At 37.9% G+C, this 23,931-nt stretch overlaps 1 protein-coding gene across 3 annotated transcripts in view; it reads right to left on the reverse strand.

Moving 5' to 3' along the window:
- Positions 1–10,633: 10,633 nt before the first annotated feature.
- Positions 10,634–23,931, reverse strand: part of mtrr (5-methyltetrahydrofolate-homocysteine methyltransferase reductase) — a 28,977-nt gene continuing 15,679 nt past the window's right edge. For all 3 annotated transcript variants that reach the window (XM_066721420.1, XM_066721410.1, XM_066721428.1), the window contains 3 exons: positions 14,222–14,314; positions 12,596–12,775; positions 10,634–11,902 (listed from right to left, as the gene is read on the reverse strand). In XM_066721420.1, coding sequence (XP_066577517.1) covers positions 11,758–11,902; positions 12,596–12,775; positions 14,222–14,314 — 418 coding nt within the window. In that variant the 3' untranslated portion in view covers positions 10,634–11,757. The remainder of the gene's footprint in view (positions 11,903–12,595; positions 12,776–14,221; positions 14,315–23,931) is intronic.

Below are 23,931 nucleotides of genomic sequence, written 5' to 3' on the forward strand. Positions count from 1 at the left end.
TGTGGAAAATGAGGGTGTAGGTGGCGTTATTGAAGTACACCAAGAGGTTGTGTGGGGTAATTTAAGTAGCTTGATTGTAACTGTGGAGTTAATAACCAAATTATTCACAATGGTGTTCCTTCATCCTGAGGCAACAACTGTGGGAAATCAATGTGCGCAGACGGCACCCTCTCTTAGGCACAGGGGATAGCGCTGACTCGGCTGGTTTGTCTGTGATGCTGGTTGATACTTTCTGGCAGTGAGCAAGAAATGTCAGGTTTGTGGAGGAAGAGATTACTAAGGATGACTTCCCAACTCCCCTTTTTTATGCTTAACATAATAAACAGGATAAGTATAGAAAGGAGTACCGTGATAATTGAATTAACGATGCAAAGAAGAGACTGCAACAAGCTATTATTAGCTGGTTTCTGAATTACAGGCGAGCTGAATTGCCACAATCAATCCACAGGGCAGATGGGGGATGCAGACTCAATCTCTAGGCTCCCAGCCAGCCAGTGCCACACAGGAACACACTTCTAAGAGGCTTCTCTCTCTCCCATTGGGAATCTGGTGTAGAACTGTTGTAAAGAGCCCAACCAATCCCATATGTTAAAACTTATTATGACTCAGTGTCGTACCCATAAACGGTCTTTAACAGCACCATTGTAACCCATGCAGCCTTTTGTTCTTGTTCAGGGAAATCCCCGCCCACTAATACTCTGCAGTGCCAATGGAGAAGTCAAAGGAAGTATATTAAGGGATGATATAAGGTTTGTATTTTCCATGATTATCATTGATATGCCACTGAGTCATTCTATTGTATATTGAATACCTAGTGATTTCATTCTGAAGTGTGTGCTGTCTTCGCCTGGTCGTGTGCCAGTAACATTTTGAAAAGATTGGACCAAGACTTCCCACCTCAGATCTGGAGCACACTCTTATAGATCCCGAGAACCCTTTGATCTCAGCAATTGTCCGCACTGGTTGTTTATCCACAAGATGGTTTTGCATTTGCAATAGACTTCTCTTCTTGGCAATTCCCTGTTGCAGCCCAGTTCCAGTGAAGTGATTTCACTTGAAAAATCCATCCTGTTCCTCTACTACAGCAAGGTTTTAGTCCTGTGCGAAAGACTTTCACTTCCCACCTTTAGCATTGCTCGGAGAAAGGCACCTTGAACATTGTAATTAAAGAATCTGTAATTTAAAACATAATCTATCCTTATCGCTTAGCATCCATTATCAGCCTAATTTCAGTGTCTCAAGACCCGCAAGGATATCTGTCCTGGTGCTATTTTTCAGGAAAGTCGTAGGCTTACACATCGCTTTAGTAAACACCTTGCTGACTGAGATTGATGCTGTGGCAAAAGTCTACAGACAGTCATGCTATCTATTCTGTTTCTGTGACAAGGCCGAGGTGCGATCAGCTTTGCAGTTTTAATTGGAACTGTTGACAGAAGTTTTCAACAGGATTTAATTACATTTATATAAAACACTATATATCTCCAAAATACTTTAATCAGAGCATCAGACATCAACATCCAATGACAAATCTGCTTTCAAATATATGACACCTTTGTACATTACATTCCTGTCTTAATTCAAATTGATGGACTGGCATATATGGGCCCAGATTTTAAATAGGTAAGCAATGAGAGGCAGAAGTTAAGGCAATTTATCAGACTGGCTATTAGATGCAGTTGATTGGTACTAGTGAATCATCTGTGTAGCAGAGAAAAACATTTATTTATTAATATTACCTCAATTTGAATGGAGTTCTTCACACAACTCCATTTAGCTTCGCTTGCATTATTCCTGTCAAACAAATTATGTTTTATTGGTATAATTTAAAATTCCATCAATCTTTAAGAAGTTAATCTGAAGGCGATTACTAAATTACATTTAAAATTACACGTTGTGGGGGTTAAACATCTAAGATAATTAAGGTTAATTAAAAAAATGCAATAAAAATAAATGACATTGCTCAATTACTATCGTTCTTATTCTGATGGTTATTAATTGCAGAAATGATATCATACTAATAAAATCAGTATAGTGACTAGATTCGATTAGAAAATACATACGACGCCTTTTATTTATTAAAACATGGGTAAGGTTACAAACAAGAGGAGGGAAATTGACTGATCTTGTTCACCTAGCTGCTCAGTATCTAATCAATCTCAGAGTCTCACCCAGGCCTCTCCTTGTGAAGGAAACCCAAGAGTCAGCATCAACAGCCGGGCTGAGTGGTTTATCCCACACCCTTGCGTCTCTTTATATGAAAAAACAGTGTTTTCACTCCCAAGTAAATCTACTCTTCATTTCCACTGGATTTCTTTCATCCCTTTTTCGTTGTTAAAATAAGTCAATAAAACAAAATGAAGACTTCTCAGAGCAAAATAATCAGATGCTAAATGCCAGGGTGAACCAGCACTGACAGGTTAAGACCGTAAAACATTGTGTAAATTAGAACTGTTTGAATAGCTGGTGTCCTGAAATGAACTTATTGTTACTGAGCACTCCTCATAAATGACCATTTTAAGGTGTCAGTTCTGTACATGGTTAAAAAATATATATAATATCTAACATTTATATTTATGAACTGCTCTTGCGCTTAAAATGCATTTATACAAGGCCTTTTTTAAATAACAGATTTACAAAGCAACTCCTTCTTGTGGTTTAGCTGTATTTAAACAAAGTAAGTTTAGGTCGTCTTGTTCCAAGAGACTAATTCTCCAAAGCAATTTCATGCATAAGCCTACAATGTCTAAATCCTATGATTAACAAAGATTTAAAACTCTCACTTTGCACAGGGAAAGGCACCTTCAAACATTTAATTAAAGATATTTAATTTAAAACTCAATCAATCCTAATCGCTTCACATTCATTCTCTTTAGTGATCTTGTATCTCATGATGAAGGTATTGCAAGATTCCCCTGCTTGTTCATCGCTGTCAAAGGGTTTGACATGTAAATATAAGTCTTTGTAATATCCGATTACTTTTTAGGGAAGTGAGGGGCGGATCAATTGTGTTTAAATATTAACACCTACCACTCTTTTGTTTTAGGTCCAAGTTAATAACTACAGTATTTGGAGGAATTAATGTAGCCCTAGTGTCGGTGAAAACAAATTAATTTCACTGTTAATCATTTTATTCCAAGAAAGGGGTTTGAATGAGGACATGAATGCAATGAGCTGTATGTGCCTTCCCACATATGCTCCGTTAAATATTACAGTCAAAATGCACCTTGATATTAACTTTAAAGAAAGAAACCACAGCTAATCTATATAATACCTGATCTTAGTGATGCGATAAACTACACAAAGTTTTACACAGATGGAAGGAAATATCATAACTGTTCCCATAATAATTATATCAACAGCATTTGCATTGTAGTCAAGCCAGCAGGAAATGTTTTGCCTTGTCTTAAGACGACAACGTGATGCTTCTGTCTGCTGATGCAGTAGTCGCACAAGCTCTGCTTTAGAGACAGAAGTTATGTTATGGACAAAAAGTATGTTTGATGCTCTGTGTAACAAAGTCTATGAGAAGTGTCATATATATAATTTATAAAACTCTACTGTTTATAATAAACTGGAAAAAGTAGCATAGAGTTAGCTTGGTGAGTGGCTACTGATTAGGACAAAGGGGTCAAGACACATAATGACAACAATAATAATAATAATAATAATAATGTATCTTATCCTGTTATAATACTTGAGTTTTTTTGTAAAGAATCAGTTATAGAGAGAAATGCAGTATTATAGAGGTGATCACAGGGCAGTATTGTAACATCAACCTCTATCCCACCCATGCATCCTCCTTTATTATTTATTTATTTATGTATGTATTTATTGGCAGACACCCTTATCAAGGGCGACTTACAAAATATAAGCGCAATACATCCCTTACAAAATACAGTGCAGTTCAAGGCATAAAACATTACAAATTCCAATTTTCAAATACAGTGCAATTCAAAGCAGAATACATTTTACAAATTCCAATTTACATAAGTGTATAATGAGTGCAGACGAGATGTTAGGTCACAGTCATGGGCCAGGGGAAAGGGAGCAAAGGGAGCAAAGGGGAAATCAAAATAATACGAGTACTAGTAACGTAAGGCAAGTGCTATCTTACAGGAGAGTAAAGGACTAAATTACAATTACTGTCTGAAAAGATGTGTTTTGAGTAAGCGCTGGAAGGAGGTCAAGGTAACTTGGTGCAGTGTGGTCGAGACAGCGGTAGGTGAGGGTCAATGTCTTGAACTGAATGCGTGCCGGTAGCGGGAGCCAGTGGAGGGAGCGGAGCAGTGGAGTAGCGTGTGCGAATCAGGGCAGAAAGAATATCGGACGAGCCGCAGAGTTCTGGATGAGCTGGAGCGGCGGGTAGTGGATGCAGGCAGGCCGGCCAGGAGGGAGTTGCAGTAGTCCAGGCGGGAGAGGACCAGTGACTGGACGAGCAGCTGAGTCGAGTAGTTGGTGAGGAATGGTCGGATTTGGTGTATGTTGCTCAGGAAGAATCTGCAGGTGCATGTCAGCGCGGTGATGTGCTGGGTGTAGGAGAGCGCAGGATCGAGGTTGACTTCTAGGATCTTAGCGGAAGAAGGAGAGAGTGTCGTAGATTCCAAGGGGATTGAGATGGAGAGCTCAGCAGAAGGTGAGGAAGAGAGGAGATCCGATTTGTAGAGGTTGAGCTTGAGGTGGTGCAAGTCCATCCAGGCGGAGATAGCAGACAAGCAGGAAGAGATGTGAGAGGGGATGAAAGGGTCAGAAGAGGGAAAAGACAGGAAGATCTGGGCATCATCTGTGCAGAAGTGGTAGGAGAAACCAGGGGATGCGATGAGGGGGCCCAGGAAGCGAGTAGAGACCGAGAACAGGAGGGGGCCCAGGATGGAGCTTTGGGGTACGCCTGTGAGGAGAGGTTGGGGGGTGGATGAGGAACCTCGCCATGTCACTTGGTAGGTCCGGTCGTTGAGGTAGGAGGAGAACCAGGTGAGAGGAGAACCAGGTGAGAGCAGTCCCAGAGATTCCAAGGTCAGCAAGGCAGGACAGGAGGATGGAGTGATCGACAGTGTCAAATGCTGCGGAGAGGTCAAGGAGGATGAGGACTGAGGAGAGGGAGTCAGTGACGGCCAGGAGAGCCGTCTCAGTGGAATGAGCTATGCGGAAGCCGGATTGCAGAGGATCCAGGAGTGAGTGATGGGAAAGAAATGCTGAGAGCTGACAGTGGACCGCACACTCAAGGGTCTTTGAGAGAAAGGGGAGTAGGGAGACTGGGCAGTAGAGAGGTAGGGTCAAGGGTTGGTTTCTTGAGGAGTGGGATGACAGCAGCTTGTTTAAATGCAGAGGGGAAACAGCCAGAGAAGAGTGATGAGTTGAGGAGGGAGGAGATGAAGGGGAGTAGATCAGGAGCAGTTGCTTGGAGGAGGTGAGTAGGGAGAGGTTCCAGGGCACACGTAGGTTTGTGACGTAGGAGGAGAGCAGAAACTTCAGCGTCTGAGAGAGGTGAGAATGAAGAAAAGGAAGCTTGATTGGTGGGAGACTTGGGTGAGATGGGAGAGGAGGGGGGACTGTTGAAGAGCTTGTGGATATCTGTGATCTTGGAGGAGAAGAAGGAGGCCAAATCATCTGCAGTGAGACGAGGGAGGAGAAGGTGGAGTAGAGTTTGCGGGGGTTGTTGACAGTGGATTCAAAGAGTGATTGGAAGTAAGACTTCTTGGCTGAGGTGAGTGAGGAGGAGAGTGTAGATAGTAGAGAGCGGTAGAGTTCGAGGGCAGCTGGGAGTTTGGACCTTCTCCACTTGGATCGGGTTGAGCGGAGAACAGAAGAGATCCAAGGCTGAGGAGGGGAGGGATGGGCAGGACGAAACATGAGAGGACAGAGAGAATCAAGGGAGGAGGTGAGGGAGAAGAACAAAGAGGAGGTAGCGCAGCTGACGGACAGATGGGAAAAACAGTCCATGGAAGGTAATATATAGTCCCTGCTACGGCAGCTCCTCCAATCACTGCACAGAAAATTGGTCGCATCAGTGTAGTGCAGATTTTTGCAGTTCTGCGTGGATCTGCACTGCTCCACCAGGGGGATCGTTGGAATCCTGCAAATCTTTGGAAATCTGCGCTACAGGAATGCGACCACTGCAACTCCTCTAATCACTCATGGAGGCCTGCAGACCTGACCAGGTGGTGTTGATACATTTTGTCTTTAAGTCATTAGAAATGGAGTTCCTTAAACCTTTGTAATATTTGATTTTATATGATTGGATTTATCACTTACCCCCCATTATGTGTTTGTTAGCATTAGTAGCAGTGAAAGATACAGTTCTGTACATTCCTCACGTTCATTTTTCAGCAGTTATTTAGACTAAGAATTGAATATGTATTTTCTTTCGTGCTTGCTTTGAAACATTAGTGCCAAAGAGTAAGCAAACCTCAGTTTTGACAGCAAGTGCTGTGGACCATATGTACACTACCGGTCAAAAGTTTTAGAACACATCAATTTTTCCAGTTTGTATTGAAATGTATGCAGTTTAATGTCTCAATGTACTCTGAAATGAAAGCACAGAACAAATCAACAATTGGAAATGATAAAAAGAAAACTGACAAACCCCTCTGGTACCCATAAAAGGGCACCAAATCTACATGCTTCTCTTTAAGCCCATGTGTACTCTTCACTGTTGTGTTGTTTGCCGAGACTCTCAGCTTTCTGATTTTGTGAAGTGTTCCGTCATTTTTATTTATTCAAATTTATTTTTTACACCCCCCCCTCTGCATTCTGAAATGAGGGACTGGGGGGATACTTGGTCTAAGTAGGAATACAAAATATTGACAATTATGACATTCTGGAACCAGACAGTCTACTGATCAAAACAAGTCCATCCACGTTTTGGTTGAAGCAACACACACCTGTAGAGAGCTCAAAATGTCAAGATTGAAAATACACAATAACTTTACATAATCTCTGTGTTTGATAAAACGTCAAATACCATCTGAATGAGACTCTGCTTAAATTTCAATAAAAACTGGAAAATTTGACCAGTAGTATACATCCATGCAAAGGCATTGAAGTGTAATTGTTTCAGAATCCAGAGATGCTAACATAGACAGGAGGGGTGTGTGAATAACTCCACCAGGTCTAGGTATTTTACCTGACACAGTTGAGAAGCACTGTTCAAGACATGTAATTCACAAAAAGGCAGAAATATGTTACTGCCCCCATTTAATATTCAGGGCCTGTACAATGTTAGATGAGGAATGGAAACTCAATGGACTGGTTTCTGTAACTGGCATAACTATGACACCAGTTGCTGCTTAAGTGATCAAATTAAGCCAAATTAACCGCATAATGGAGTTTAATACCCAAGCGCAGTTTACAGAACACATTATAAGAATTACAAACCATTTAAAAGTGGAAAAACTTGCTTATTGATATTAATGCACTCTACGTTTTTTAACAATAATTAACAACATTGGTTTAAATGTGATTTAAAGCATGTTTTTGACTGAAATATCGGTGGTATTTACACATTTGAAAGGAGATGAAAGTATGGGGGTTCAGACTGTTAAAGGAAGTAGATGGCATTCCCTTTAAGAGCACATCTACTTAATGCTAAATAGCAAACATCATATTTCAAAAACACATGGAGATTAAGTTTAATACATTCTGTGTTATGTGTCACCTAAACATTTACATACCAGAACACAACTAACACAAATATTTATTTAAAAAAAAATGAAAAATTATGGACATCTTAGATTATGATCTTCACTTTTCGATGCTGATCAGATTTGCCAGTCAATGTAATAGTGTTAATTAACTTTACTTAAATTGTGTGACATGCATGAGATGTCTGTGGTGAGGTTTTCGCGTAGCTGATCCCGTGGGAGAAATGTTTGTGCTTCAGGAGTGAGAATGTAAATCTTGTCATATTCTGGAAGAGCTATTGAAGACCCCTTCCCCCAAGTTTTCCAGAAGTATTTTCCAAAGTGGCTATGTCTGAATAATAATATGGAGCTCATTTGTATTTAGATAAACACAGATAAACATAGCTAAAGGTTAACTTCGGGTTTCAGATAACCATAATGTAAAGAAAACACCTGCTGGAAAGTATTAACTTTACATTCCATATCAACTTCAATTCCATATTGCTGCCAAAGATTCTTATTCTCAAACCTGAAATCTAAAACAAAAGGAATGAGCTTACAGTGTATGCACAATGGTTACTAAATATTGTTATTAACTTTTACATATACACTACAGGTCAAGTCTTAGAACACCCCCATTTTTCCAGTTTGTATTGAAATTTAAGCAGGGTCTCATTCAGACGGTCATAGATCACTCAATTTCGATCAGATTTCTTTGATTTCTTCAAATAGGCTTGTTTTGTTCAGAACAATCTTAACGATTAATCCAATATATTATCTGACGTTCTATCAAACACAGAGAAGTAAAATTGTTGTGTATTAGTACACTGTAAACAGTTTTCCATCTTGACATTTTAAGCTCTCTACGGGTGTGTGTTGCTTCTACCAAAACGTAGATGGTCTTGTTTTGATCAGTAGAATAGTTCAAGAATGTCATAACGGTCAATATTTTCTGAGATTTTGAATTCCTAATCAGAACATATCAGCATTTCAGAAAGTAGGGGGGGGGTTAAAAACCCAAATTTTCACATCAGAGAATGCTTTACATCATTAGAAACACTTGGCAAACAATACAACAGTAAAGAGTACACATGGGATTAAAGAGAAGCACATGGATTTGGTGCCCTTTTATGGGTATCAGAGGGTATCAATTGTTTATTTGTTCTATGCTTTAATTTCAGAATACTGCGTAATTTCAATAAAAACTGAAAAATGTAGGTGGTAGTGTATTTGATCATTTTTTGTTCAGGAATTATTTTATTATTATTTTTAATAATGCATTTGTCTTGTATTTTTGTAAGATTACAATTATTATTATTATGTTTCGACAATCACTTTTGTACTACGAAACTTTCATAGAAACATATAGGTGGAATGCAGATGGTGTAGTAGTAATGCAATGCAGTTTATTCTACTGTCACTGTCCTGCATTAGTCAAGCACTCTAGTAAAATATGGAATTTGCTTGGTGCTGGAGAGCAGATACAGACTGACAAATAACACAAACACAGACGCACTTTCCCTGAGGAATTATGGTTTTGGGTTTGTGTGTAGTACAATCGGACTTGTAGTTGCAACATGCAATTGTAAAAACAAGTTAAATAGAGTATGGTATACTATGGTAAAATCACAGTAAAGGGTTGTGTGATGTACCATAGTAAAGATACAAAGTTGTGTGGTGTCCCATGCTAAAATCAGATTAAAGTGTGATGTGTTGTTGTACTGTGGTAGCCTAGGTTGCTTAAGATTGCGTAGTAACCGCAAACTGTGTTGACCTCAATCTGCAACGATACAAAATGTGGTCTTTGGCCTATAGGGTCTGTGTATGTATACAATACCATATTTTTGCCATGCTACACCATATTGAAACCATATTTTGAATCCACAGTAAATTATGCATTACCACAGGTTAACCAACCATACAACACCACAATACACCTTGAGTTTTTAGCACAGTATACTAAACTACAGTTTCCTCTTGTAGAGGAGAAAAATGTAACCACCTCATATTTGGCCAATGATCCCATTGACACGTCTTGTTCCTTTAGGACACTTTTAAAGTGGTCTTTTACTACACTTTGTTTCCCCTTATTGGGCTTGTAATGGTTTATTATAAAGGCATCATGAGGTTAAAAAGGCTTACTCTTGGGGCTATTTCCATGTATGATCAATAATAATAATAATAATAATTAATAATAATGATGATAATAATGATACTTGCATATACTTAAATGAACAAATTATCATGAACATACCTGTTATTCTACTACTGCTATTAATCTACTTAATTGTACATACTGTTAGTGATACATACTATATCTAACCTAAATTATACCATTACTACTTCAATTACAAAATATCACCAATATTAACCTGCATACAACCATACAAATACATATCTAGTAATATATAATCTTCAGATACTTTACATTTTAGTTTTATGATGCCAACTGACAATGTAAGTTGTCTGCAGTATAAATAAATAAGTAGGTTAAATAATAAAAAATAAGCTATGCTGTGAAAACTTTAAAGAAACAAACAATACAATACTTACCTATACCTGGTTGTTTGAATCACCTTTTAAAAAAAATATATAAAAATCTGTAAAACCGACTATAGAACTTTAGCTGTATTTGGTTCTCTTGTAACTTTTTTAAAAGTTTAAATTCCACAGGCTTTGAAATAAAATATTCTCTTTGTGGAACAGAAACAGCAAACCATTGAGCCTGAGGGAGTATAGTCTATATTAAAAAGGAAGTTCAAACGCTTTCCCTAAATGCTTGCAAACATATAACCTTTTGCCTTCATGCCTACTGCAATAAAGAAGAGTCTTATGTGTAGTTCAATGTTCTTTCATTATCTTTTTAATATGGGGTATAAAAGTATCACCATTTTAATTTCTAGTTTGCTGCTGAAAGTTTGAGAATTGTCAAATAGAGCTCTCAAGGTACAATTGAATCTTTTCATGTTGTGATGGCTCTTGTATTCTCACCTTAGGTAACAGGAAATTAGTAGATGCATATTATTATTAGTTTTATTCATATACACACATACATCCAAACACTTCAATCTTTCAGTAATAATCATCAATCTGTAATGAAAAATAAATGTACCTATGTACTGAAGATATGTAACATAAAAAATGTTATAATATCCACTCATGTCCTTATAGTTTAAAGTTTTTTTTCATATTGTATGAAGAAATGTTGTTTTGAGTTGAAGAGAACATGCGTGTCCTCTGGCATTCCCACTGTTAAACCATCTACCTCACACCAGCAGCCCCACAGTGCAAACAGAAGAGCTAGGTGTTGTGTAGGACGGCTTCAACGGGAAAGTATGTGGTGGCACAAGGTCTTTGGAATATTTGAAAATGAGTTTGACCTGCAACAACATTGCAATGAGGACAATAAAACTGATATGAAAACTGCAGTATACAAATCACTGGCATATTCATCTGAAAAACATTGAGCTGCATTGCAATACCTGAAGCTAATTTTGGTTCAAGTTGCATAGTCTTGAACCGAGATGAGAAAATGTGACCTAAAATATATTTTAAACTCCCCACAAAGTTATTTGAATTATTAAATAAAAAGGACAGTGCAGAATAAATGTGTATTACAAACAAATGAGAACTTCAAATGTGTATCCACAGATTGTGGTTTTAAACCAATAAGTATAGTAATCTTGTTATACTTATCAGGTATGTATTTATCTATACAATTAGGTGCCACAGTGCTTAAGAAAGATGCATTGCATTTTAAGCTGAAATGTCCAGGAATCAGACGCAGCAATGTCACCCCCATTGTTCGAGCAATGAGTCCCAGTCCCGAGGAGACCATTCAACAAGGGACTGACAGGATTGTTGAGATTCCATTACCATCCGTCCCTTGTCTTTCAAGTCCAGACTGTCTCTGAAGGGGTATCTGCTTTGAGTCAGCTTAAGTTATTAAAAATAAAAATAAAAACTACAGAAGGTAAAACTGGAAGCCTCAAAAATATATAGATATTCTCAAAAGATGTTTTACCACTGCCAAATATAAGATTTAAATCCATCCAAATAAAATCTCAATGAGTATAAAGATCTGCATTTCTGCCATGCCAGAAAATGCACAGAAAACTCATTGCTAAGTTTTGCATACATTTTAAGCCCACACATCCTGCATGTAGCATTTTTTATCTCGCAGTTCTGCTACAACTTTCATAGCCTCCAGCTTATCCACCGTCAGTTCTTTACCTACAATTTCAATCAGGGTTTCGTTTACATCTTTTGCCATGTTCTTGGCATCACTAAAAAAAAAAAAAAAAAAAAAAAAAAAAATGGTTAGCACACATGATATGGACAAAAATAGTATAATTATAAATAATTACCTTAAATGATGTCTATTAAAAAATGAGATGCACACATTGTTTTTTATATCCTAATAACTGTAAAAAGTAAATGGATTATTGACGGGAATGAGTTCAGTGTATTCTACTGGCATTTCATCATTTATTTTTCTTCCCCTTCAAAAGATCCATGATTAGCAGGAAATGCAACCAACACAGGAATCAGAAAAGACAGTACCATTTGTATGCTGCCATTTTGAAGAAAAACACATCACAAAACCAAGATTAACTTTATAATCCAAAAAGACCACATTGAAACAATGGGCATCAAGTGCTAAAAAGCATTCTTCTTTATAAAAACGCAAAGCCCTTCTTCTGAGAAATGTCTAAGAACAGCTGCCTATAACACAGCTGCACTGGTCTGACGTCAATAGCAGTAAGCAGAATCATTTGACTGGCGCTTAATGATGTCCCATATGGTACACTTGCTATGTTACCTTATACTATCATCACCTTATAATGATAACTTTTACTATACTTGTCCAATTTGCTTTAGTTTCTAGTTGTTTTCTTCTGTATTTTAGGTCGATAGGTTTGTATAATTCTGAAGTACTTCTGTTAAACCAAATTGTATTTGCAAACTGTTCCACTTACCCACAAACATAAATGCATCCATTTTGTTGAAGTAAAATTCTGGCGACATCCTGAGCATGAAGGCACAGATTGTGTTGCACATACTTTGGCGCAGGTTCTGGGCCCTTTGGGGCATCCCGAGAGAAGCAGACTTTCAGGTGTGTTAGGGTGCCATTTTCTACAAAGTGTTCCAGTTCATCCCTGCAACATAAGAGCACAATCCATAAACGAGTTTGAAAATGTTCAATAATCACTTCCTGTCTGCATTGCTGGCAATATATACAAGAAAATACATCTTACAGTGTAGAAAATATTTATTAACTGTCACTAATGGATTCATGCAAAAGTCAAAACAGGTATAGATGTCATCCTTTGTGTTCACATCAGAAGTATTAACATTCCACACTCAGTATTTAGAGCCCAGCATCTACACCGGCATTTCTATGTTAACCTATTTTAAAACCAGATGGGAAAGCAAAAATATTTGTACAGAAAACCATGACACTTGACACTTTTGTAGCGAAAGCTGACTTTTAACGAGGTCTTAGTGACCTGCCTGCCTTGCTGTCTGAAACCGATTCTAAAACCAACTCTAAAAAACAGCAGGATACCTGCACTTTATTCCTCAAGTAATTTAGCATATGGGCCATATTGATTACATTTATTTTCACAAATGACATGTTGAGTTTGTTTGGTCTTCCTAGACAGGATTATTCTTTACACTACCCCGAAATTCCATCCTCTTGGACTTCAAAACGCACACGATTGCGATTTAAGCTTTTAACCTCCAAAGGATTTTATGTTTGTGCATCAAATCTCATGTGCTTTCCCTTGGCCTCAGCTAACATAACAGGTACCAAAATCCACCATGAGACTACCCAAACATCTTGCTAGAGAATCACACACTGAAACTCGCCTTTATTTGTGCACATTTAAGCATAGCAAATTCAGTTCTAAAAAAAAAAACAAGTAATCATGTAAACCTAAGGTGTCAGGTTTTTGAAAAAATAATATCAAGCTTTTCAAACATTTGGTTGAAACATTTTGTATAGTGTTTTTACACCTGTTGTGTGTGCATATATGCATGGAAGAAAGATTTCAATTTCAACCGGATTTGTATTCCCTTATAGAGACTTAACAAAAGCATGGGTTCATTTTATGATACACTTCAGGATTGTATTGTAGTAAGTAAAACTCTTAAATAAACCATTTGCTGTCATGTAGATCATATACAGCACATTCCTGCCGATTCCTGAAAATCTTTGAACTTATTCTTACCACTCTCAGATATAAGCCCGTGGGATCTGAACACTGTACCTTAGTCCATGTCAGCCAAGATCCACAGAGTTATACATCTGGGCCTGAGAATGTTTTAGTGTTATATAAAGTCTAGTTTCCTATGTGTAGTATTCTTCAAGGGAGCAGTTAATTTCATTGCAGTTGCTCACTACATTCATAAACAGTAAATTTTGGCTGATATGTTCTAGGGAACCTAGACACTGTGCCTATGACTCTCAAACAGGAGATTTATCACTAAGCATAGTTTAAATAGCTGCTAAGATATATGTGTGTGTGGGTCTGTGTATGTATGACAGAGAATGAGAGAGAGATACATGGTAATACCATTATTCAATGAAATTCACTTACCTGAAGAGGAACTCTCGATCTTTATGACGGCAGCCAAAAAATAACCAGGTCTCTCCAAACTCAGTGTCAGGGTTTTCTTGTCTTTGCTTTGCTCTAAGAAGAAATTTGATATAGTTTAAGTTAAATGTCTTTGAATAACACGCATGTACAAAATACTGACAGGTACCTCTACCATTTATAAAAATAGAGGCAGTTAGAATTTAGTAATGCACCATAGGTTTTAGAGGGTGATAATCTATTAATGTATCAGACATGACTACAATTGCTTACAATTAATCAAACCAGGTCTGGAAAAATACTGTTATTAGTCACGGACTTGTTTTTGCCAAGATCATTCAAAACGTTTTCTGACCAGAAACCGATACCATTTATTGGGTAGTACAACCCTAGCCCCATTGTCCACTATACTGTCTGCAGGAATGCTTGGCATGTTCTATTTCACACCCAACAGGAGCACCTGGGATTGTGCATTAGCTAATTACATTAAAAAAAAATCCTTCTCAAGGTGTATCACAGAGGCGTTTAACACTTGGTGATAAGGCTGGAAGCACAGGACTGCTGTGATGATAGCGTTACTACATGCTAATTCTAGATACACAAACAAGATCACCATTACCCTCGAAGGTGTGCAGGACACAATCACCTCTGAATATGATCCAAAAATGTCAACCGAAACGAGAGACTAAGATAGATGTCCAGGTTATGAATAGCTGTGCGATGACAACAGTATCCACTGCCAACTGTCCATCTCCCTTCCTTGCTGCAGACTGTCTGCGCCATGGGAGAAACTACTGGGCTGCCCAGAGCAGGATCACCTGTCTTTCTGTCACTAACACAATTACAGTAATAAGATGTCTGTTTAGTAGCCTTCAAACCTCATAAACTGATTTAATTACAATTACTATTTCCACAGTTCTCTCATTACTTTAGTGTAAATTTTGTTATTCTGTATCTGTTTTCCAAACTGACAAAATCAAGCTGTGAGAATAACTTCACGCAACAAAATCAGATCTGTGTGGTTACACTTATGGAAAACAATGTACATGTTTGCCCATTCAAAGATCTATACATGCACACAGTAAGAACATAAGAAAGTTTACAAACAAGAGGAGGCCATTCGACCCATCGTGGTAATTTGGTGTCCATTAATAACTAAGTGATGCAAGGATCCTATCCAGTCTATTTCTAAATGTTCCCAAACTTTGAGCTTCTACCACATCGCTGGGGAGTTTGTTCAGATTGTGACAACTCTGAGTGTGAAGAAGTGTCTCCTGTTTTCCATCTTCAATGCCTTGAATCCCAATTTTAATTTGTGTCCCCGGGTGCGTGTGTCCCTGCTGATCTGGAAAAGCTCATCTGGTTTGATGTGGTCGATGCCCTTCATGATTTTGAAGACTTGAATCAAGTCCCCACATAGTCTCCTCTGTTCCAGGGTGAAAAGGTTCAGTTCCCTCAGTCTCTCAGTAGGACATTCCCTTCAGACCTGGAATAAGTCTGGTTGCTCTCCTCTGAACTGCCTCTAGAGCAGCGATATCTTTCTTGAAGTGTGGAGCCCAGAACTGTCCACAGTATCCAGATGAGCTCTAACTAGTGCATTGTACAGTCTGAACATCACTGCCCTTGTTCTCAATTCTACACTTTTGACAATATACCCTAACATCCTGTTTGCCTTTTTTATTGCTTCCCCACATTGTTTGGATGGGGAAAGTGAGGAGTCCACATAGACTTCTAGCTCTCTCTCATGTGTTACTTCATCTAGTTCTATTCCTCCCATAGTGTAATTATAGTGGACATTTTTGCTACCTGCATGTAATACCTTGCACTTGTCCACATTGAATATTATCGAAGTCCCTTTCAATAACCTGTGCTCCTGAGATTGTATCTGCTGAGTGACCTATTTAAGTATAATCTACAAATTTGACAAGTTTGCTAACTATCCCAGAGTCCAGATCATTAATATAGATTAGAAAATCTACTGATCTACCAACCTGTAGAAAATATCACTTCAACAAGATCAGCTCATTTTCATCTAAGATTACCAATATATAATGAAAGGTCACTTATTTTGAATATTGATATAGATGGTTTGTATTGAATGCTGATCTGTATAATGGGTGTTCATACAGACGATTGACAAATTAAAGGAAAAACCAACATAAAGTGTCTCAGTAAGGTGTTGGGCCACCACGGGCCACCACGAGCCACCAGAACAGCTTCAATGTTCTTGGCACAGATTCTACGAGTCTCTGGACTCTACTGGAGGGATGAACACCATTCTTCCAAAAGATATTCCCTCATGTGGTGTTTTGATGATGGTGGTGGAGAGCGCTGTCTAACACGTCGGTCCAAAATCTCCCATAGGTGTACAATTGGGAGATCTGGTGACTGCGAAGGCCATAGCACATGATTCACATCATTTTCATACCCATCAAACCATTCAGTGACCCTCGTGCCCTGTGGATGGGGGCATTGTCATCCTGGAAGAGACCACTCCCATCAAGATAGAGATGTTTCACCACAGGATAAAGGTGATCACTCAGAATAACTTTGTAATGATTTGCAGTGACCCTTCCCTCTAAGGGGACAAGTGGACCCAAAGCATGACAGGAAAATGCCCCCCACAGCATAACAGAGCCTCCAGACTCCCTCACTGTAGGGGTCCAGCAGTCAGGCCTGTACTGTTCTCTTGATGTCGCCACACAAGCACTCGCCCACTTGTCCAGAACACGAGCCAGTTGAGCGTCTTTGTGACTGAAGCTCCTGCCATTCGTGCCCCAATAATGACTCCATAATTGTATCATGCAGTACAGCTCTTTGCATCTGCATTCATTATGTTCCTCCACTCATTTATTTAGGTTTTTCCTTTAGTTTGTCACCCATCTGTATATTAGAACTATTTAGAACACATTGTTGCACATGCAGTGGAAAAAATAAGAAATTAAACCGTTACGGGTTAAATTTGTTATATAAGCTGTGTGTCTATTTAACATATGATGAGAACATATTCGAAGGCCTGTTTCTCACATCCTACACTTTGTTTTGCATTCTGTAGAAACCGAAACCTTCATCAATCCCTGCTCATGAATAACCATCAGTGATGAATTATTTAACACTCAGGTACAATTTTATAGACATGTTACCTAACAATTGACAAGTTCTGTTAAATAAACATTATTGACCCTTTTAAGTTGAGACCATACGTCTAAAACATGTACAGACTAACTACTTTATTACTTAAGAAAAGTTAAATCAGATCTCATTAATGTGTGTGGAGGGTACAAGCAGAGCACTGTGCATGGACCACGACTGTTCTAGTTATCCCATGCTGGAGTGGGTCTGGCAGCAGTCCCAGAATCGCAAGCACTAATGTGTCACAATGGCAGCACATTCTGCATTATCTCTGCAGTACACCTGCTGCCCGGTGACAGCTTCCTAAAGATAAGGCAGGCGTCTTCTGATTTCTAACCACACAAAATTCAAATGACATTCTGGGTGCAAAATGTTCACAATTTTTACAAATCCCCTCCTGTTTCCAGATGGAAAGCTTGTAAAAGGGAGGGACTCCCTTTTGACTGAGAATCTTTTTAACTTGTTAACTTAATCTTTTAGTGCCTGTAGACTTTGTCTTAATTGTGTTCATGTTGTTGTAATTTTTTACCTTAAAATTCACACAAATTCACACAGGAGAAACAAAATTGTCAATACCAATTGTTTAATCAAACCTAGGTTATCTTACTGATTAAGGGGAAGGTATCTCTGCAGTTTTCTCTAAAACAGAGCAATGTCATGAACACAGAAATACCATCCCTCTAGTTAACCATCACTAGTATATATTGAAGCTATTTGTATGTTTCAGTGACCTATTTTATATATGTTGTCATCAATGCAGATGAATGGCTCAATATTGCTTCCATCTAAAATATTTTTAATTGTTATAATCTCATTCAAAGTTTGATCAAATATCACATTTTAACTACATCTAATCTTTAGCATATAAAACCTTATATTACACTATTGTTATGTGTACCTGAATTCACAGGCCTATAGGAAACAACATTAGGATGTCATTAATCAGAATTAGGTAATATAGGAACTATGGTGGACAATTATAATATCATATTTCCTCAAACCAAGAATACATTAAATGGAACAGATAGCTAATCTTTATCTTTAACACATTCATGAGAACACAGTCTCAGCACAGTCAAACTAATTTCCTGTTTAAATTACTGTTGGAAAAAGTAGCTGCTGAAATCACCACTATTAGCATCTGGGAGCTCAGCTTTCAATCTGGAGATGGGCTCATATAAAACCGGGTTAGTGCTTTTTTATGCTGCCCCCAGGGGGCAATACCAGTACAAAAGTTGGATTTCATCCTGTAACACAAGGCAAGCTAACCTGGCACCATCATCAATACAAATAAAAGAAAGCCAGGTCCTCTGTACATGGGTTTAGAAACAACATAATTATTGTGGAAGACTTCAGCGCAATCTGCAATGGTGACAACTGACTCAGACCGTAAACAGTCCACAGTCACCTAGGGCAGATACTTAGATCCTTCCACCATCTCTTGCTAGTACATAGCAACAAATAAGGGTTTAACTTTGCAGTGAGGTACCTATGGGCATGCTCCATTTCAAGAAGGCCCTGTCTGTGTGCTGTCAGATGTAAGGTAAAGGAATCAAACTAAGGGCTTAGGAACGAATACATCTGTAGAAGCACACCGAAAAAATGTATCTATAGATGTGTGAAGCGCTCGGTGGCGAAGGGCATTTTACTAAATAAAAAAGGCATTGAAGACATGAGTGAATCTTCCCAGTTTACACAGGCTATAAAACAATTGTTGAAACATACACTTGTCTAGCTCTGTGAAGGGCATACTGTGTGCAAATGGAAAAGCTTGTTGGCTACTCTGTGTGCTACCAGTTCAAGCTTAAAAAATAAAGTTTGTTTGTTTGACCAGCTGTCTTTACAGTAAGGCGATATTGATCCAGTTGTGTGTGACGTAGGGCTTGAACAAACGACTATTTTGATAATCGTTTAATCTGATAAAAAACAAAAACAAAATCCAGCATTAAATGCAAGTGTTGTATTAAAAAAATGAAAGGTTTGAGTTTTTCCTCATCTTTCCTCAATTCTCTCTTTAAAACAACTCGATGGCAGTTATAAAACCAATAGAAAGCATACATGCAAAAAATAAAGGGTTTTATAATGCAACTATAGCAACAGGTGTTAACATTGTTCTTAAAACACAAAGCTGCTAAACTGCTTTGATAAATGAAAAATAAAGAAAACATTCGATTCAGTGTCTACAGGCTTTTCCACAAATAGCTTCAACATCAGTCCAATACTGGACTATAGCGGTAGAATGTTTGTGAGTATACCTATATACATAGTAGCACAATATTTACATTTACATGCACACTGTATTCGATGATGCATCCGATTTTTACGTGAGTGTGTGCATATTCCCTTTCCCACCTTGCACATTGACTGTGAAACAAGTTAGATTCGATACAATTTTACGTGCGTTACAAATGACATTGAACAATGAAACGTGAGAGGAAGACGTGGATTGTTGGAAAAGCTTATCTGCATGTCTAACCACAAATAACTATACAACAGAGCAAATAAAAACAGACTGACAGTATATAGATGGGCATGAATGGTACCTACTGATGTAGCCGAAACTGAAAGTGGTTAAGCATAGAAAATCAACAAAAATGTGACATTATTTACACTTTCAAATAAACAGTTTAATGTTGAACCATGCACTATGCTTTTGCATCTTTATGGTGAGGTGTAGTTTGTGCGTGATACGCACAATTTTGTAAATTATGTAAAAGCTCCTTATTTCTCCAGCAGCCCTGTTGCAAACTCAAAATGAAACGCACGTTTTCAATTATTCATTTATGATACGTATATTGAATTCAATATTTATGGCACTAATTTGATCCTATAGTCCGAGTCTTCTGTAGCAATGTGCCACGCTTGGAGAAGCACTACACTTGATAGTTGAAAGAAATTTGTTAGTTGCAAGTTTTTAAATCCTCGTAGCCTTTTTCATTGCTTGCTCCCCTTTATTGGCTAACCTAATTGTTTTCTTGCTGACTTTTTGTTTTTATGTACTGTACTAATGTATTGTATCTTTTTACTGTTTTGACTCTTGCTTGACTTGTAGCTTGTGGGTATAATAAGAGCATGTTATAAACAATGTATTATTAATATAATTTAGTTGAGGAGGTAAAGAAATGGGCATAGCTTGCGAGACGCACACCAGTTCAAGAAATGGGAAAGGGTGTGTACTTAGTGCAGTTTTAACAGATCCAATGTGCCATGTCTTTGACAGACTACAAATGACATGTCGAACCCAGTGTGCAATGGCTTGTACTGTGCTGAGCATTTTCATCCTCTGTCATTATGGCTCCAATGTGTTTTCTCTTCATGTGCTCCCTTGCCGTGCGAGTTCAGCTTTGCACATGTTGCAGAAAAGTGCTCCTATACTTTAGAAGAACTACAAAGCTTTCCACAGGTGTAACTGCAGCCTCCACCATCTTTTTTTTTTTTTTTCTTAAGCTGCGTCCCAGGTAGACCCAATTAATCAACAATGAAATTAATTTATAATGTTGAAGAGAAGCCAGCAATCTGTATCAGTGAACTAAAGTGTGCGATGCTGGATCTGTCAAAGGCACATCCAGGATGTCTCCTGAAAGGGTTTTTCTGATACATTACTCTTACTCTTTCCACCTAAATGTGGGGCAAACCGTGGATGGATACAAAGACCTTGATAATTATAGCAGGGCATCTTCATTTTTTAGTCACTTCAAGTTCAAACATTTTGGCCTATTCCAGCAGCCACAAGTCTGCAGACCAGTGATAAGAGAGATCTCCTGCATTAGCTTTTCTCCATAATCTGTTATTTTAAGTTGGCCACAGGCGCTTATTATTCCATAGGAGTAATAACCTGGCTCTGTAAAAAAAGAAAATGTACATTGTCAGCTGGGTTTAACCTTTACCTGCATCTCAGGTTACCAACTCAAAGTTGTGACAGAATACCGAATGTCACTGAAACAGAGCAGACAGCAAAAAGCACTTAGAAATACTGATCGCCATCGATCGGCAGGGGAAGGAATCGAAGGGGACCCTGCTGTTCTGCACTGAGAGGGAAGCCTTTAGCCCCGTGTCCAATTCAGCCTCCAGCTGATAAAATGGGGACCGTTATCTTTTATCAAAGACAGGAATCGGAGGCAGTTGTGCTGTTAAGAATCTTAAGTTAAAATCTCTGTGTAAATCCACTTAGTAAGATATCTTTCTCTCACAATGCTTGGTGACAAGGGACCAAGTGAGACAGTGAGTTTACTGATAACCATTTACTTTGTTGTGGTTCTTATTGAATACCTGGTCAGACAATACTCTGAAAACAGTGGTGCGTTTTAAATGAGAAGTGGCCTTAAAGGACTGTTTTCACTGCACATGTATTACCTCGTACATCACTGAAGGGAGCATCCCATATTAAACTATAAGCATACACCTAGCCCTACTCTATAGGTGGTGGCTTTAAAACCAGGTTTATGAATTTTCTGATCTCTGGTTTAGTACAAATGAAGAGCTGCATAATAATGAAATCAAATTCAATGATTAGATAAGTCAAGACCATAATAAGTTTAATTTCTGAATGTATTTATATTCAACCTACTTTTAAATAAGGTTTTAGAAGAATAGCACCACAATAAGTCAAACAAAGGTATATCTTTTTGAACATACACTTCTCCTTTATTAAAAGCTCATTTAAAACTAGATTAACTTCACTAGAATCGCACCATGAATTGATTAACTCTGTGCTAGTGGACTGTGGCTGCTGGGCCAGGGGGAAACTGTCAGCTGTCCATAGAGAACATAATTGCCAACAAAACAGACTACCATTGTTTAGTACAGAGTTAAGGTTTTATATAAAAATAAAAAATAAAAAAAAAAGCATTTAAATCACCCTGATTTGTATTCCAATTCTCCCAGTGACATCAACCTGGCAATTTCATTCAAATCTCCCACTATTTTATAGAAAATAACTGAAAATAATGTTAACCTCCAAATAAGTAAGAATTCCCCCATACAGTGTGTTGTTAATGCTGCCCCTGCATCAAATAAAAATAACTTCTTACATTTTTGCAGTACGTACAGAATGACGGGAAAACAGGCTTACTTTCAATGGCTGTAGGATGTGTGTGATATGTAAAGCCCTGCATCTGATCTTAGCAGTGACCTTGGAGGCTTCAGTCAATATGCTGTGTGCAAGTATAAGACAGTGCTCTTACAGTTTCTCAGCCATGACTGTAAAATAGCGTTGGATCGTTACCTTTTTAGAGCTGTTAATTTGCAAGCAAGCCACCCTATTTTAAGACTTCACTATCCTACTAAAACTCTCCTTGCAAGAAGATGTGAAAAGTTGTGTAGTACAGTCAGCACACAGACATATTGATCTCAGTGCTTGGAGCTATGCAAGGTAACACCAGTAGGTAATCCTATACAACAGTGATCCCCAACCAATGAGCCTCGAGGCATGTATTCGTGCCTCAGAATTGTTTAAGTCACGCATGATAAAAAAAATAAAAGATACATTTAAATTAAATCACTTCTAGACAGAATAAAAGTGGCATAAGTTAAGTAGGTTTGATTTGACTTACATACATAGCTACCTACTCAACTCTCTACATCAGTACAAGCTCAGTTCACAAATGTTGGTAAGTAGTGTTGACATTGTGAAACACTGACAATGCACACTTACATTCATCTTAAATATACCCTCCTGAAAAAGTGAGCTGGTTCGATAAACCAGGGATAGGTAATTCCTGTCCTCAAAGTTAGGGTCCCTGCAGATTTCATGCTATTTTCAGTTTAATGCAGAATTTCAATTAGCAAACGATTAATACCAAGCATAAACAGGTGAATTCACTTCTTGTCCTTATAATTACTTAAATTAAGCCCTTAATACTCGAGTTGGAATGAGTCAGAAACCCCTTTGGCCACCGAGACTGGAAATGTCTACCCCTGCTATAGACTATATATAAATCTTTGGTTTGTTCAACAGATTAATTATTTGATTTCACTGTAATAGCTGGGTATCTGCCAGCATGACAAATGTTGTACTAATTGAGTGAATCGATATGTCACCATATCCATTTGAACTGGTATTTTGTGGAACCTTTAAGCTACATTTATTTTATTTTTGAACATCATGTCAGTTAACGAGTTGCTAAAGTAATTACAACAGAAGTAAATTCTTATACCTCAAATCTTCCTTTAATATTTTACACAGAGTAAATGTTTTAATGTATAGGAACATGTATTATAATATTGCCTATGTTTGGAATTAAACTTTTCGTGCAGTCTGTTAAATACAGTCAATAACGTAGCTGAGACGGGTCATAGACAGAGCTACAAAGTAATTAGCTGCTATTTATTCCAAACCAACTTCTTTGAATAGATTCATTATGTTTAGAATGTTTTATTTTTACAGGAATGTTTCTTAAACCAAACAGTCTTGAATAAAATGTTTAAATGAAAAATTGAAATTGAAAGTCAGGCCTTGGACACAGTCCCAGTTTAAAGTCTGCTGATCATAGAAACAGTTCAATATTACATTCACACTTCACCTGTATTTATAGGCTTTGATTTATATTTATGACATACTGATAGTCTCTTGCACATTTTTA

This window comes from Amia ocellicauda, chromosome 2, assembly GCF_036373705.1.
Source record: "Amia ocellicauda isolate fAmiCal2 chromosome 2, fAmiCal2.hap1, whole genome shotgun sequence".
Classification (NCBI taxonomy): Eukaryota; Metazoa; Chordata; class Actinopteri; order Amiiformes; family Amiidae; genus Amia; species Amia ocellicauda.